At 36.9% G+C, this 17,444-nt stretch overlaps 1 protein-coding gene and 1 non-coding gene across 13 annotated transcripts in view; one reads left to right on the forward strand and one right to left on the reverse strand.

Annotated features, from left to right (window-relative positions):
* Window positions 1-17,444, reverse strand: part of ARB2A (ARB2 cotranscriptional regulator A) — a 508,497-nt gene that overhangs the window by 76,605 nt on the left and 414,448 nt on the right. For 8 of the 12 annotated variants that reach the window (XM_064376137.1, XM_064376140.1, XM_064376128.1 and 5 more), the window contains one exon: window positions 14,745-14,935. The exons of 3 other annotated variants lie outside the window; for them this stretch is intronic. In XM_064376137.1, the coding sequence (XP_064232207.1) occupies window positions 14,769-14,935 (167 nt within the window). In that variant the 3' untranslated portion in view covers window positions 14,745-14,768. Of the gene's footprint in view, window positions 1-1,963; window positions 2,062-14,744; window positions 14,936-17,444 lie in introns of those variants that run through there. One more of the 12 variants, XM_064376134.1, reaches the window with a different exon arrangement.
* On the forward strand, window positions 13,443-13,639 carry LOC135275001 (small nucleolar RNA SNORA73 family). The gene has a single exon (XR_010342728.1). It is a non-coding gene; the product is annotated as a small nucleolar RNA SNORA73 family (small nucleolar RNA).

Consider the following 17,444-nt stretch of genomic DNA (forward strand, 5'->3'; position numbering starts at 1 on the left):
CTTGCTGGGGCAATCATAAAATCAAGGTGAGTAGAAGAAAATATTTCAAAGACAACAAATAAGCAAAAATCTAAATGCAGCCGGGTGTGGTGGCTCACAGCTGTAATTCTAACAGTTTGAGAGACCGAGGTGAGTGGATCACTTGAGGTCAGGAGTTCAATACCAGGGCAGCCAACATGGTGAAACCCCATCTCTACTAAAAATATAAAAATTAGCTGGGTATAGTGGTGGGCGCCTGTAATCCAAGCTACTCGGGAGGCTGAGGCAGGAGAATCACTTGAACCCAGGAGATGGAGTTTGCAGTGAGCTGAGATCGTGCCACTGCACTCCAGCCTAGGTAACAGAAAACACTAAATGCAATGTAACAGGCTTTTTCTAAACAAAAGTAACAGGCATACCAACCAGTCAATGGCAAGCCTTTTTAAAAATTTTTATTTTATTTTTATTTGAGATAGAGTCTTGCTCTGTCACCCAGGCTGGAGTACACTGGCACAATACTGGCTCACTGCAACCTCCACCTCCCGAGTTCAAGCAATTCTCCTGCCTCAGCCTCCCAAGTGGTTGGGACTACAAGTGCATGCCACCATGCCTGGCTAATTTTTTGTGTCTTAGTAAAGACAGGTTTCACCATGTTGGCCTGGATGGTCTTGATCCTCTGACTTCATGATCCACCTGCCTCGGCCTCCCAAAGTGCTGGGATTACAGGCCTGAGTCACCACTCATGGCTAAGCCATTTTGGAAATATTACCAATAGGGGCTTTAAAGAAACACTTTGAGATGGTCCCATGTGAACTGAGGATCATGTTAGTTTTTACTTGTTTCCTGATACACAGATGAATTACCATCAGCAATGTTCTTCTTAGACATAAAAACCATATATTTATTTGCACACTACAAATTCAGAGTGTTTTTAACGTAAAAGGTGGAATATAAGTGACTATGAAGTTCATAAGAATTTCTAAAAAATGAAAATAAAAGCATAAAGTAGTTGCTTTCTTTAGACAGGGAATCTTATAAGAGATATGAAATTCAACATCTACTGTACTTTAAGCCTATATCTTACTGATAATTTGAAATTATAATTAGTGTTCTTGGGACTGAATGCTACATAGAAAACTAAATATGCACATATGTATGAGATGTGAGATGCTGCTGCAGGAGAGAAACACCCTATTTTTAAAGCAAAAAAAAAAAAAAAAACTTAGTGAAGTCTATCCTTTCATTTATATGTCTCATGTAAATTACACATAATTTTAAATCTTCAACACGTTGAAAATGTCCAGGTCTCACAGCACTTCTCCTTTATTATCTTCAGTTTTTCACTTGGCCATGGCAATGGAGACTTTCTTGAAATATTTACAAATTAAAAATTATATACTTCGAATTGAACTAAGAAATGACCACTAGACAAACATTAATTTTTATTTATATAATCTGGTTAAAAAATATATGATTTTTCTACTCTAAAGGCATTTTCTTATGCAGTAACACCACAAAAATAGCTTAAGTTTAAAATAGTGGATTTCCCATATGGTTAGTCCACAGCAAGATAAAGTTGTAAATGAGGGGACTATGTGAAGAAAACATAAAAAAGCCTTAAGGGCACATGCAAAAAATGTGATATTGCATGATTTACATACACAATTTTATTCTCCAAAATTCAAAGAGAAAAACTTAATATGTCATAACTTAAACTGTATTTCATATAAAGTATTCCTGATTACGTATTTAACTCTAAGATACATAACTCAATTTAGAGCATAATGTGGGAGAGGAGTTAGTAAGAATCTAACCTTTTGCATTTCTTGACTTTTTTGGGCTTGTGGTAATGTTGTATTTATAGAGATTCTACACTTTCAAATTTAAGTCTTGAAATGTCAAAAAAAAAATCCCAAAGCTGAGATCTCACAGAAGGTGATTTTTAACAGTCCTTAAAAGTAAAGACTTATGATCTTCTGACAACTGGAGCTTTCACATTTTAAGATTTAAAAATTTCAATCCTAATATTACATAAGGATACACATCGACACACTTTTAAAGATTCCATTATCTTTGATAGGCCTGAAAAGAAGAGGAAAATAAGAAAACAAAAAGTTGTGACATTCAGGAATACTGTATAAGTACAAATATAAAGAAGTAAATACTTAATCTCTTGTGTATTTAAAGGTGGTCTCTTATAAGAATATATTTCCAATGTAAATAACAACATCTAGTTAATTTTTCATTATTTGTCATAATAAAAAGTGGAGATTCCACCAATATTTTGGAATTGTAACTGGAAGAAACTGTCTCAGAGAAGTTAAGTGATTTGATCGTAATTGCTAGTTAGTTTTAGAGTTATGTCTGGAATATACCAGGAATCTTGTCTTCAAGTTTCTTCTCACTCCCATAGCTAAAATTTTAAACATAATTCTTGGAATTCATTTATTTTCAATGTATCCTGCTATCATCCATGTAATTACAGGTATGTCACAAAATCTTCAGTTTTCTCATCGCTTTCAAGTCAACAAGTATTTTTTTACCACCTACTATGAGTCAGATTTAGAGATTACAATGATGGTAAGACAAAGGTTAATCTTATTATTGGGTATTTTATGGTCTCATGAGGAAAAGAGGATTGGTAAACAAATATCATTAAAGGCACTGCTTAATTTGACCAGAAAAGTGTCAAAGTCAAAGGTGACATTCAGTTTCTGATTACCAAGATTAAAGATAGGGTCTGGACTAAATGATGTCTCGGTCTCTTTCTAATAAAGTTTTAAATATTATCGTTTCCTCTCCTCTATTGTTTCTTAGATAGATTTATAAATAAGTAGGTAATTGATAATATCAAATTTTCCAGTGATTCATTGGAACACAGTGATGTGTTTATGAATAGGTACACAATGAACAAAGCCTTTTATCTGCAAATGAGTTTGTGAAATTATGGGTTTCTTTGGCATAGGACTTTAATGTGTTAATGTGCAGTGTATCTCCAAGAGGAAGATTTTATATGCAGTGTTTCTTTTTTTTCCAATCAAGAAAAAAAAAAATCCCCCAAATAGGAGCTTTTATTACTCTCTTGAGCTCTCAGAATTACTATTCCCAGTTGTATAGTTTGGAAAACACTAGCTCCAGACTGTTGTAATATTCTAACTGGTCTTCTGAAACAACCCGACCTACACATGCACTGGCAAGATAATCCCCCTAAAGAGTTACTTTCATCAAATTTCCCTGTTCAAAAACCTCCAGCGACTCTATGTGGCCTATAAATTAAAGTTAAAACTCTTTAGACCCTCTAGAGATGCTGCTTGTAAATTTCTCTGTAACTTTTTCTCTCACAATTTCTACACAAACTCCAGCCACAATGCTGCTGAGTTTAGATGCTCTGCCTTAGAGCCTACCCACTCCTTTTCTGTGCCTATAATGCCTTCCCCTCTCCACAAAATTACCTGTTACTTCTCTGATAAAACCTAGTTTGGGCTCTGTCTTCTCAACAAATTAGCATAGTATGCAAACTCTAAGCTAGTTACCTGAACCACATTTTGTAAAATTGATATGTTTTTTATTGCTATTTTTCTTTTAAGCATATATTTTCTGCCCCTTTTGGTCACATTGCGTAAGTTCACTGAGGCCAGGCACAAGCCTTGCATCCCAGAATTTAGCACATTCTTTTGTACTTAGTAGCATCCTTTTAAATGACAGTAATGACAAGACTACTGATGACAAAGTAAAAATTACAAGAAAAGAGAGGAATTCAAACCAGTAGCCCAAATGATCATTCACAAACTAAATACAGAGTGGTTTACAAAAATATTAACTAATTTTTCCAAATGTCAACTGCTCAGGCAAGAGTTTTCAACTTTGATTTCTGATATATCCTAATGTAGAAAATAAGTGAAATATTTGGTAAACACTGAAATTCCATTATTTGATGTTTTCTTCATTTAAATGCTCTTAAATGGTTTCAGCTTCTTTCACATAAAGGAATAGCTTTAATTCAAAATGAGATTTTTTATCCCAATGCAGAAGGCTTACATTAGGAGGATGACTCAGTAACAAATATTCTAAAATATTACCTGTTATAATTAACATATGAATTTGATAAAACATCAAAGTACTAAACAGTTTGTCTCTTAATTTTAGGATACAGTCTTACTTTAAAAAAACAATTCTCACAAGCCATTTATCTTGTCCATTGAAAAAAATGTGTGCTGCTCACTAACACTTGTTATTGCAATATTAATTCTGAAATTTGGATAAAATTTAAATTCAGCTAACACAAGGCCTTGGTGACTTCCCACCTTGCAAAAAGTCTCATTTTTTTTAACATATAAAATTTCCCCTAATTTCTCTTCTTCTAGTAAATGAAAGAAAGAAACAGCTCTTGAACAAATTTTGATTAGGCTAAAAGTTTTATTTTTTAAAAAAAGATACACATTTTGAACCAGAGATGAAAATGAATTCCTTTTAAGATATAAAAATAACATTGCCCTTTCTAAATCTACAGTATGTATTTTTAAAGAAACTGTAATATATTCCACTAGTTTAGTAATTCTTGCGAATGTTATTAATTACTTTAATTATGTCTAGTACTTGCATTAATATGTGCATACTTTCTCCCTTTTTACAAAACCTCTATTAGAGGCTCTGGAAGGTATAAGCCATGATAGCAATGACCCTGTCAAACTCTTTATCTCTGTAACTCAGGGCCTAGGACTGTGCCTGACACTCGATAAATATTTGTTAAATAAACAGATAGCTGGAAAATATGTTCCATGAGGAAAATGAATATATTGCCTTTTATTAGTTAGGAATCTGGCCCTGGGAGTCAGAATGGCAGTGTTTGAGTTCTGGCTGCACTATTTCCTAGCTGTTAGATCTCTCTAAATCTATTCCCTTCCCTCACCTGCAAAATGGAATGATAATAGAATCTGCCTCACATAGTTACCATGAGGATTAATCCACATAAATACCTGACACATAGGGAGCACTCAATACAGCCTAGCTGTTATGATTATCAACATCATCATCACATTCTTCTTCTTCATTTGTCTTGTTTACTACTTATCTCCTGTTTCAAGCACATAACATACGCTCAATAAACACATGCTAAATGGAGAAATAAATCAATGAAGTGCAGATGTACCTGTATAGACAAGTACGTTTAGCTACCCTCAGTATACATTTTGTCAGGATTCAGACAAATAGCAAAAAATTTAAAAACATAATTCAAAGTTAGTACGATTGAGTTCTTATTTGAATCTGCTTTTAAGAGATCCAGTCACATAGTCCTTTGGCGAATACAGTTCTTTTTATTACCTTTTTGAATTTCTGGTAGTACCTAACACAGATGTTTGCATCATTCATACTAAAAAATATCCTAGTTAGCAACCAACTCATATAGGTAAAAATTAAAAACAAATGACCACAGACTAAAGAGTGGGTAAACGGTAGCATTCTCATGATCTTTAACTATCTAATCTTAACAAACCAGTTTGCAGCATTTATATTTCTTGCAATATTGCTGTACATTGAAGTGTTATAGTGAGGATCATTGCTTTTACACTTTCTAACTTAGAACTTCAGTTGAAATTGTGTAAGTAGCAACTAAAGAGTTATATTTCTACAAAGTGCCTCCTTGTGAGGACACAACAGAAATAAGTCTCAGGTCATGTGGCTCTGAAGTATTTAATTCATCACTGACTTACATATTTTTAGATCTCATATTTGTAATATTTCTCATCAGAAATGCCCTATATTAAAGAGTACTGATAAGTTTTCTAATTTATTTTGAGCTTCACTCTGGAAAGATGCTATCAGATTATAGAATAGCCTGGTTATTTTCAAGGCTTAAATCAGTTTTTTTTTTTTAATTTGTAAAATCAATATAAATTTTAGTAGCAAAGAATTTAGGTTTTCTCTTTTTAAAGACAACATAAATAATGAATAATTATTCTGAGTGGGTGAAGAAAGGCAGGACAAAAGACTCAGATAATACTTAATCTTAAATTCCTCCATTTACTTGTTTACATTCTTTGTACAATTATTTTCTATCTCCACTGTATTTTCCACATTGAAAAAAAGTTAAAAACTTATAAAATATTCACAAGCCCTTCGTCTTCCTCATGACATTTCCCACAAATGTACTGAAGAAAGAACTGCTAGTTCTAAAAGCTGATTCTCCAAGTTAGTGGTTCTAAAAAATGTTAGCTGTTAGTTTGCTCACTATAAAATAACCAGAGGGTGCTTGAGCTTCAACCAGGATTTACTGTTTCTCATGTCCTGGGGACTGAATGGGTAAGTGTGTCAAGGTGAGAGGAAAGAGAAATAACCAGTATTTGCTTGTCTATCAAATCCAACTTCCTTCTAGTTTCTTCTCTCCTTCCTTGCCTCTTTCTGTTTTCCCAGGCCTTGTATGTGGGCTTCTTATATGTATTTCCAACCCTTCTGGGGATTCTAGAAACAAGTTCATGTTGAAGCTGCCTCATCATTTATTCTGGACCAAGGCTGCTGAAATTCCAGATCTTAAACTTGAAAGAAATACTAAACAAATACCAATTTTAAAACACATATGAATCATCTCCGTCTAATATGATAACTGCAAAAATATATTGACTGTGTTAGGCATAAGCTAAATGCTTTACATATATTATTAGCTGCTATCACATATTTAAAAAGAATCCAAACACAAATATTTTTCCAGAAGCAAGTGGAGGTGAGGAGGGTGGTATTATTCTGATTCTGACTTTATTCACATTTTTTAGTAAACTCACTTTTTATTCTTTAGTAACTGGGGATGAATCTCTCAAAGATAAATAAAGGTTGACAAAGGTGTTGGTGAAAGAAGACGACTCAGATAGTCAAAAGATGCTTTTTTCTACCCAAGTCCAACTATAATCCTGGGAGTCTTCAACATTCCCATGAATAACCTATCCAAGAGTCTGACTGCTAGATTCCTTGATTTACAGTGACCCTTTCTTCCACTCCATTTCACCTGCCCATTCTCGATGTTTTATTCTGGATACTGCAGCATTCTTCTGAAACAATAAATTTAGACATTCCCCTAATTTGACCACAACTTCCTATCTTTTTAACCATTTTTCTAAATTCCCTTTCTTACCTTAAAAAAAATCTTGTGGGGCTTCCAGTCCATTTATCCCTTCCTTTCTTCCTCTTAGCCCTTATTTTGTTTTCACTTCTCAACCTAACTGCTTGAAGACCATGGTCCGACATTTCATTGTGCTTTCCTAATCTGCTAGGTCGCACTGTCCATTTAAGGTACTTGCCTGGAACACTCCAAGGTTGGATGAACCCAGCTGACTGGCTTGTCCCTGGCTAACAGATTGTTGTTCCTACAAACAAATCATCATCAACTACAACAGCCCTCAACATTGTTCAGCCATTGTAGTATGCAATTCCAGACAACTCTCCAGATGTTACCATTTAAAAGTTTTAAAAAGTCATAAAGGCAGTAAAAGAAAATAAAAGAGAGCATATGTATATTTGTGGGGAGGGACTTCACGGCATGCCGATAAGACTAGAAACTATTTAAAAACTGCATTTCTTGGCTACATAAAAACTAAAAACTTCAGTTTGGAAAGAAACCTTAACAAACTCCATAAGCAAAGCAAAAAGATAAAAGGCAACTAGGCAAAAATATACCACATACAATAAGGACTGTTATCCATCATTTATAAAGAACTCCTACTAATCAATAAAGAAATGACAAAGACTCAATTAAAAAGAGAGACCTGATAATTTATGAGATAAATATAAATGACTAATAATCATATAAAAACATGCTCAATCTCACTGCTTACCAAATAAATACAAATTTAATTGAGACTTTTTTTGCAGAATAACAAAGATTAAAATAATTAATGACACTTAAGACATAAATGCAAACTTGTATAACTATTTTGCAGAACAATTTGGCTATAATTTTCCAAACATGCTTACCTTTTGACCTTGAAATTTCAGGTTTTCATGTTTATTTTGTAGAAACACTAGCAAAAATGTGTAAAGATGCTTACTTCAATACTGTTAATATTAGCCAAAAAGGAAGAAAAATGAATAACTTTCAATAGAGACTCAATAAAATAAATTATGGCATATTCAACCAATTAAATGCAATGTGGTTGCTACAAAGAAGAAAGTTGTATCTACAAACGACTACATGAAAAATATCCAAACTACAATAGGAATACGTACTTTTTTTTGGTGAATAGAATGTATTATTTTTATAATTGGAAAAAGTAATAAAAAGAAAATCAAGTTATAGGACAATACGCATATGAGCCTGTTTATTTTGAAGTCTGTGCACACTGTTATTAATAGAAACAGGTTATTTCTCAGGGGTGGTATGATTAGGGATTTTAATTTCATCACTTGAATTTTTTTTTTTAGAATGGCCATTTTTAAATAAAAAATGTAGATATTTTCATTTGTCTATCTAAGCCTATCTTACATTCTTTTCAAACCTCAGACTGCAATCTTCCCTTTCTCTTGAGCATGTCACCTGGTCTCCTACTTCTAGGCAAAACCAAAATTAATCCGAATGGAATTCTTTAACTTTTCACTATCAAATCAGAAGACCTGTCAGCATTAGACTCATGGTCCTTCTTTCTAAAGGCAAATTTTCTTCCAAATTAAACTCTCAATCAAATCCTGCCTTATCTTCAAGGCATTTCCATTCTGTAGCCTAATTCTCCACATCTTCACATTCTGACTAGCTGTTTATACAATTTATAATTATTCAGGTCTCTTTCGTCTTAAATAAACTAAAACCTCTGTTGACTCTTCCTTCTCTTCCAGTTGTTTCAAAAGTTTTCCTTTCTCCTCCATAGTCACTTCCTTTTCTTTTTAAAAAATTGTATATATTTATATAATAATCTCTCTCAGTCTTGAGTCTCAGCCAATATATTTAGTAGTTTAGTGTCCATTTCTACTTGGAGGTCTGGCAGGAACCTCAAACTCAGCATGTCAAAACTGAACTCATCATTCTCCAAAAAATATTTTCTCTGTTAATGATAGGCATCCATATAATGGCCAAACGAAAAGCCTGGACACCAAACTGATGCTTCTGCCCTATTACCCAGGAGAGCCCACCAATATTCAGGACCCACTGAGTTTCCTAAACATCTCTCACATCAAATGATTTTCTCCATTTCCACCAGTCATCCAGGTCATCATGATCTAACTAGCTTTGCTTTTAGTCCTGTAACTCTCTTAATCCATTACCCTTATCACTGCTAGAATGTTCACTGAAAAATTCAAATCTAATCATATTATATTCCCTTTCTTAGAACCCCTTTTCCAAGTTTTTACAAGGCTAAGACAGCTCTCCATGACCTAGCTCCTGTTTATTTCTCTAGGGTCATTTCTTTTTATTGTCCTACCCTTATACTCTATTCTCCAGCAATACTGGACTTTCTTCAGTTTTCAAATGTACCACATATTCTCTTGTCTTTGCCTGGAACTCAAAACACTAATTTCTGTGCCACCACCCTCATTCCCCACACGTAATTTTACTCTCACTGACCTGGAATGGCTAACTTACATTTTTTGGGTCTTTACTTTTTAAGAGCAGAGGCTGTACTTGTTGTCAGGGTTGTGTCCTTCGCACCTAGTATAGAACCTGGCATATGGCAAGTGCTGAGTGGCTGAATATAAGTGAAGGGTATTATATAAAAAACTGGCATTAAAAGGGCTGATGAATTGTTAAAAGTTTTACTGTCATCACAGACTAGGCCAAGTTAGTTTCTCATATTGCTAAGACACAACATTCTCTTATACATCTGCCCACATAACTAAGAAAGATATTTATCTGGAGTCAAGCCAGTCCTTAGACTCACCTTCTGCTCTTTTCTTTTACCTTTAAACCCAGAAGAAATTAGTCAGAAATGTGGATATATGGCAGATATTCAAAATTCTTTATGTCTAGAAACAAATTAAAAATCTCACCCTAGAAAATTTGTTTTCTCTTCTTGTACTTGCATTGTTAAGGGCAACACCAATTATGCACCCTGTAAAATTAGAAAGCATTCATCTTTTCCTCAACCTTCTCATGAAAGTAAGCTGTATTCTCAGTTCCCTAGATATTTATTCCTTCCTCTCCCATCTCCATAATAACTATTTGATTTAATTCCCATTATGTCCCCCTGTAATATACTCCTAACTGTTCTCCTCTTGCTCTATCTCTTCTCTTCACACCACCCCCACCACTGTGACCATGCCAGTCCCAAGCTTACAAACTTCTGATAGCTCCCCACCATCCCTAGAGAATAAAGTCTTAGCTACCTCTTAGTATAATCCCCTCTATATTCCAGATCTCATTTTCTATAATTCCTCATTCTATGGGTCCTATGCTCAGCCATACCAAATTTTTGCTAGTCCCCAAACCCATAACACTCTTTTGTACTCTGTACCTGGGCATATATATATATATATATATATATTTTTTTTTTTTTGCATAGAATGTCCTATTTTTCTCTATTCATTACTTCTGGAATCATTTCAAATTTTACTTCCTGTGAAAACCCTTCCCAAACACTGAAGCCAAGCTAGTGACTCCCACTCCCTACTGTGTATTCATAGCACTTTGTATGTTTTTCTAGTGACAGATATCACATTAGTTTGTAATGATTTGTTTACATGCTATTGTGGTTTCTGCTAACTGTTGCTGAAACTCTTGCTAAAACAATAGTAATCAAGCACATGGACACCAACACATTACATTTCCAAGCTCCTTTCCTCTTACGTTTGGCCATTTAACTAAGTCCTTGCCAATGGAACAAGCATAGAATTGATTTGTGTCACTTCTGGCCAGTACCTTAAAGAAGTGGGCATGTCTCCTCCATGTTCTCTCTTCCCACTTCCTGTGGTCAAGAATGATGATGAATCTGCAGCTCAGCTGTCACCATGCAGATGAGAATACTGCCTTGGTGATGGCAGAGAAACAGGACGGAAGGTCCTAAACCTGGCTGTGTGAGGCAGAACCACCTGCCCATCTGGATTGCCACCTTGGACTGTTATGTGAGAGAGAAATAAACTTCGATATTGTCTATATTTCTGGGGTCTTTTTATTACAGAACTTAGCTAATAATACAGGTCTTTCTCTCCTTTTGTTTTATTTACATCTTACAGATGTGCTATATTTCTATGTTTCTCCTGTGACAAGGACAGAGTACTCAATTAATGCTTGCTGAATTAACCTTGAAAATAAAATGGTACCTTGCCTAGGCTCACCCTTGTGGAGGGCCCAGAGGCAAAGAGGTAAGACAAAACAATACAATATAAAACATATTTCATATGCTACCTTTGGAGACATTAGGTCTACTAATAAAAGATCTGAAGACTCTTAAAGAAACAAAACCAATATATTGGGAAAAGAGGTTTAGAATCTGAGATCAGGATTGAATGAAACAGTTAACTACTCTAAAGGAAGGGGGTAAATGAGGACCATCAACTCTACTGGCAGCAGTAATATCATTCTGTAAAACTCACATCTACTGGATCTGGTCTAATTCCTCCTGATAATCCTGCTTTATGGTTTTACTAGTAGTAGCTAGTCCTCAAAGACAGGTACTCTCCTCTTCCCACCAATGAATGATGCCTCACAGTGTTAATGCATGTATACATAGCCTCGTCCCCTTGAATGTGATGGTCTCATGACTTTCTTTCTTTCTTTTTTCTTTTTTTTTTTTTTTTTGTATTTTTAGTAGAGACAGGGTTTCACCATGTTGACCAGGCTGATCTCAAACTCCTGACTTGATCCACCTGCCTTGGCCTCCCAAAGTATTGGGATTACAGGCAACAGCCATAGTGCCTGGCCATGACTTTCTTTTTGAACATCAAATATGGTGGAAGTGATGCTGCATGACTTTTTAGACTAGATCATAAGTTTTGCAGCTTCTGTCTGGTACTCTTGGCATCATTACTCGTTCCTGGGATGCTCCCTCTTAGAACACAGACCATCCTGGAGGAAGCCCAAGATACATGCAAAGGTCATGTGCCATGCTCCTGTAGATAGTGCCAGCTGAATTCCCAGTTGATCCCAGACATGTGGATAAGCCACCTTGAATGTCGAGGGCAGTGATGTTTCAGATGACTCCAGTCCCAATCAGAATTTCACTATAACCACATGAGAGAACTCAGGCAAGAGCCTACCAGTTAAGCTAAGTCAACTCGTGGAACCATGAGAGATAATAATTGCTGTTTTCAGCCACTAAGTTTTTGGATGGTTTGTTATATAGCAATAGATAGCTTACTATAGATAACTGTCATAGCAATAGATAAGTGTAACTGCTATAAACCCGAGCCATTGCATAATGTAAAGATTTTTTGAACATTACTTGGAAGTAGTTTGGGCTACTAATGGAGTGTCTCACAGAAGTCAATATAGCAGCCTTACTTTTTTCTCAGTTTAATGTTTTCTTCTCTTAAGTTTCAAAATAATAATTAAAAAAAGACTACTTGAGAGAGCTTTTAAAAGCTCAGTCTTCTTTCAATGTGTTTGCTTCCCAGGGGGAAGAAGAGACAAAATTATTACTGCATAAAAGTCATGCTTACCCTCCAAAGAAAAGGAAAGTTGGCTTGAAACACGGATTTAAAAAGTTAAGTGCCAACATAGCAGGATGATATTTTATGGCAATACATAGATTGCAATTGGTAGCATGTATTACTAAGTTGGTATAGTTGGCATGTAGCCATTGTGGTATCCAATGAGAACGAACTGTCAAGGCCTCATCTTATACTTATCTCACCCATTCCCCATTCAGTCCAATGATTTCTTTTAACTATGTCTAAATTTATAGTACTGCTTTCCTACAATGGCTCTGAGATAACTTTGCTCTGTAAGATCAATCATTTGATTTCAGAGGAAAGCATCTTAAAGGTTTAGTAATCTTAGAAGGAAGCAAGATTGAATCCTCAATGACTTTAAAAACATATAAAGTCTGAATGCAAGGAGTTTAGTCTGAAATCTCAATTTCTGTGTCTTCTTCTCCATCAACTATTCCAACGTCCAGTGTCAGAAAGCTATTCTCAGTTCTACCACAGAACTGACATGTAGGCATGCTGCATGCACAGTCTTTCCCAAACTTCCATAGAGGCTTTCCTATCCTGTGTTCTATCATTCTTGCAGAGATTCTACTAACAAACTGATTGTCCCATTTGAAGAAAAACTTACGTTGACTCTCATGGCCAAGTCACATTGATTTTATATCTGTATGTCTTTGGATTCTATACCTCTCTTCACTTTCACTCTCATTGCCAACATTCAGGCATCACTGCCTCTTGTAGGGACTATAATAATGAACTTCTAACTGCATTTTCCCTATCTTCAGCCTTTATCAGCAATATATTTTACTCATAGCTGCTAGATCCATTTTTCTGAAATGTAGCTCAGATAGTTCTTTCCTCCAAAATTTTTTAATCCTTTGGCCTAAAAAAAATATGGTCCAGTGTGGATATCCTGGGAGTTCACTCCCTCCAGGCTCTGTTCAACAGGCATAAGGGAGCATAGGGCCCTGCCCCTTGAGGTACAATCCCTTTCCACAACGTGGGAGATGATGCTGAGTCTGCGTCTGTGTATTCCTACAGCTTCTCAGAGTTCTGTGGACAATGACTAGGGAGACAAACCATGCAGGAAACATGTCTAGTATGAGAAAATTTTAAGATGAAGCAAGATCTTTAAAAATGTAATATTAAAAAAAAAACGAAAAAGTGGGGATCTGGGCAAGATGCCCGAATAGGAACAGCTCTGGTTAGCAGCTCCCAGCGAGATCAACACAGAAGGCAGGTGATTTATGCATTTCCAACTGAGGTACCCAGCTCATCTCACTGGGACTGGTTAGACAGTGGTTGCAGCCCACAGAGGGCGAGCAGAAGCAGGGTAGGGTGGCACCTTACCCAGGAAGTGCAAGGGGTTGGGGAACTCCCTCCCGTAGCTAAGGGAAGCCATGAAGGACTGTGTCTTAAGGGACTGTGCATTCCAGTCCAGATACTACGCATTTCCCACTGTCTTTGCATCCTGTAGACCAGGAGATTTCCTCAGGTGCCTACACCACCAGGGCCCTAGGTTTCAAGCACAAAACTAGACAACCGTTTGGGCAGACACCAAGCTAGTTGCAGGAGTTTTCTTTCATACCCCAGTAATACTTGGAACACCAGTGAGACAGAACTGTTTACTCCCCTGGAAACGGGGCTGAAGCCAGGGAGCCAAATGGTCTAGCTCAGAGGATTCCACCCCCATGGAGTCCAGCAAGCTAAGATCCACTGACTTGAAATTCTTGATGCCAGCACAGTAGTCTGAAGTTGACCTGGGATGCTTGAGTTTGGTGGAGGGAGGGGTTTCCACTATTACTGAGGCTTGAGTAGGCAGATTTCCCCTCACAGTGTAAACAAAGCCATTGGAAGTTTGAACTGGGCGGAGCCCACCACAGCTCAGCAAAGCCACTATAGCCAGACTGCCTCTCTAGATCCCTCCTCTTTGGGCAGGGCATCTCTAAAAGAAAGGCAGCAGCCCCAGTTAGGGGTTTATAGATAAAACTCCCATCTCCCTGGGACAGAGCACCTGGGGGAAGGGGCAGCTGTGGGTGTAGCTTCAGCAGACTTAAATGTTCCTGCCTGCTGGCTATGAAGAGAGCAGCAGAGCTCAGCACCGTGCTCAAGCTCTGCTAAGGGACAGACTGCCTCCTCAAGTGGGTCCCTGAACCCCATGCCTCCTGACTGGGAGATACCTCCCAGCAGAGGTTGACACCTCCCAGCAGAGGTTGACAGATACCTCATACAGGAGAGCTCTGGCTGGCATCTGGCAGGTACCCCTCTGGGACGAAGCTTCCAGAGGAAAGAACAGACATCAATCTTTGTTGTTCTGCAGCCTCTGCTGGTGATATCCAGGCAAAGAGAGTCTGGAGTGGACCTCCAGTAGAGGGGCCTGACTGAAAGAAAACTAACAAACAGAAAGAAATAGCATCAACATCAACTAAAAGAATGTCCACACAAAAACCCCATCCGAAGGTCACCAGTATCAAAGACCAAAGGTAGATAAATCTATGAAGATGAGGAAAAATCAGCACAAAAATGCTGAAAATTCCAAAAAGCAGAATTCCTGGTTATATAGACCAATGGAACAGAACAGAGGCCTCCGAAAGAACACCACACATCTACAACCATCTGATCTTTGACAAACCTGACAAAAACAAGCAATGGGGAAAGGATTCCCTATTTAATAAATGGTGTTGGGAAAACTGGCTAGCCATATGTAGAAAACTGAAACTGGACCCCTTCATTATACCTTACACAAAAATTAACTCTGGATGGATTAAAGACTTAAATGTAAAAACCTAAAACCATAAAAACCCTAGGAGAAAACCTAGGCAATACCATTCAGGACATAGGCATGGGCAAAGACTTCATGACTAAAACACCAAAAGCAATGGCAAACAAAAGCCAAAACTGACAAATGGGATGTAATTGAACTAAAGAGCTTCTGCACAGCAAAAGAAACTATCATCAGAGTGAAAGGCAACCTATAGAATGGGAGAAAATTTTTGCAATCTATCCATCTGACAAAGGGCCAATATCCAGAATTTACAAGGAGCTTAAACAAATTTATAAGGAAAAAAACAAACAACTCCATCCAAAAGTGGGCAAAGGATATGAACAGACACTTCTCAAAAAAAGACATTTATATGGCCAACAAACATATGAAAAAAAAGCTCATCATCACTGGTCATTGGACAAATGCACATCAAAACCACAATGAGATACCATCTCATCCCAGTTAGAATGGTGATTATTAAAAAGTCAGGAATCAACAGATGCTGGAGAGGATGTGGAGAAAAAAGAATGCTTTTACACTTTGATGGAGTGTAAATTAGTTCAACCATTGTGGGTCACAGTGTGGTGATTCCTCAAGGATGTAGAACCAGAAATACCATATGACCCAGCAATCCCATTACTGGGTATATACCCAAAGGATTATAAATCATTCTACTATAAAGACACACACACATGTATGTTTATTGCAGCACTATTCACAATAGCAAAGACTTGGAACCAACTCAAATACTCATCAATGATAGACTGGATAAAGAAAATGTGGCACATATACACCACGGAATACTATGCAGCCATAAAAAAGGATGAGTTCATGTCCTTTGCAGGGACATGGATGAAGCTGGAAGCCATCATTCTCTGCAAAGTAACACAAGGACAGAAACCAAATAGTGCATGTTCTCACTCATAAATGGGAGCCAAACAATAAGAACACATAGACACACGGAGGGAAACATCACACACTGGGGCCTGTTGGGGGGTGTGGGGCTAGGGAAGGGACAGCATTAGGAGAAATATCTAATGTAGATGACGGGTTGATGGGTACAGCAAACCACCATGGCACGTGTATACCTACGTAACATGCATGTTCTGCACATATACCCCAGAACTTAAAGTATATATAGAGAAAACAAAACAAAACAAAAAAACCATGATGAACTCCTTAGCCTGTCCCCTGTCATCTCATTCACACTTACAACTTTTATTTTCTTCCTTCTCCATTCACACCAATGATGTATCTGTCAACCTTCTTTTTTGCTATTACAAATGTTTATGTTACATGTCCTGTACTTTCATGCTGAAACTCTAGTTGAAATATTCTTCTTCCCTTCTATGAATCTTCAAATCCTAGCCATCTTTCAAGGTTTAGTTTAATGGATCTCTCCTTCTCAATCCATGAATGTCTTACTGGATCTGATGATTAGATGGAATCACATCTTCTCCTAAATTTCTCTATTACTTAGATTAATAGCTCCCTTGCACTCTTCATCCCTTTCTCTTTGAGGTATTATATGACAGCATGAATGGGGATGTTATTAATTCAGTGTTACTCATTCTTGGTAATACTTAGATTTTACCATTGTCATAGAGAGACTAACGTGGAGAATGCAGTGGTAAGAGAAAGAAGGTTTTTTTTTGTTGTTTTTTTTTTGGTATGAGTCAAAAATATCACAATGTCTGCCACATACATGGCTCTCCTGTCTTCATGTTACTGTCTTTTTAAAAAGGACAAGTGTCCAGGCGTGGTGGCTCACACATGTAATCCCAGCACTTTGGGAGGCTGTGGTGGGTGGATTGCCTGATGTCAGGAGTTCGAGATCAGACTGGTCAACATGGTGAAACACTGTCTTTACTAAAAATACAAAAATTAGCCAGGCGTGATAGTGGGCAGCATCTGTGATCCCAGCTACCGAAGCAGTAGAATCGCTTGAACCTGGGAGCCAGAGGTTGCAGTGAGCCGAGATCGCACCACTGTACTCCAGCCTGGGCGACAGAGCGAGACTCTATCTCGGAAAAAAAAAAAAAAAAAAAAAAAAAAAAAGGCAGGGGACAAATTTAGTTAAATCTTCCTGTCGACTGAGAAGAATAATAATCCATCTCTGTCTATCATCAGGTTTATT

Source organism: Aotus nancymaae, unplaced genomic scaffold, assembly GCF_030222135.1.
Source record: "Aotus nancymaae isolate 86718 unplaced genomic scaffold, 86718_ANA_hifiasm-v0.15.2.pri h1tg000014l, whole genome shotgun sequence".
NCBI classification, from domain to species: domain Eukaryota; kingdom Metazoa; phylum Chordata; class Mammalia; order Primates; family Aotidae; genus Aotus; species Aotus nancymaae.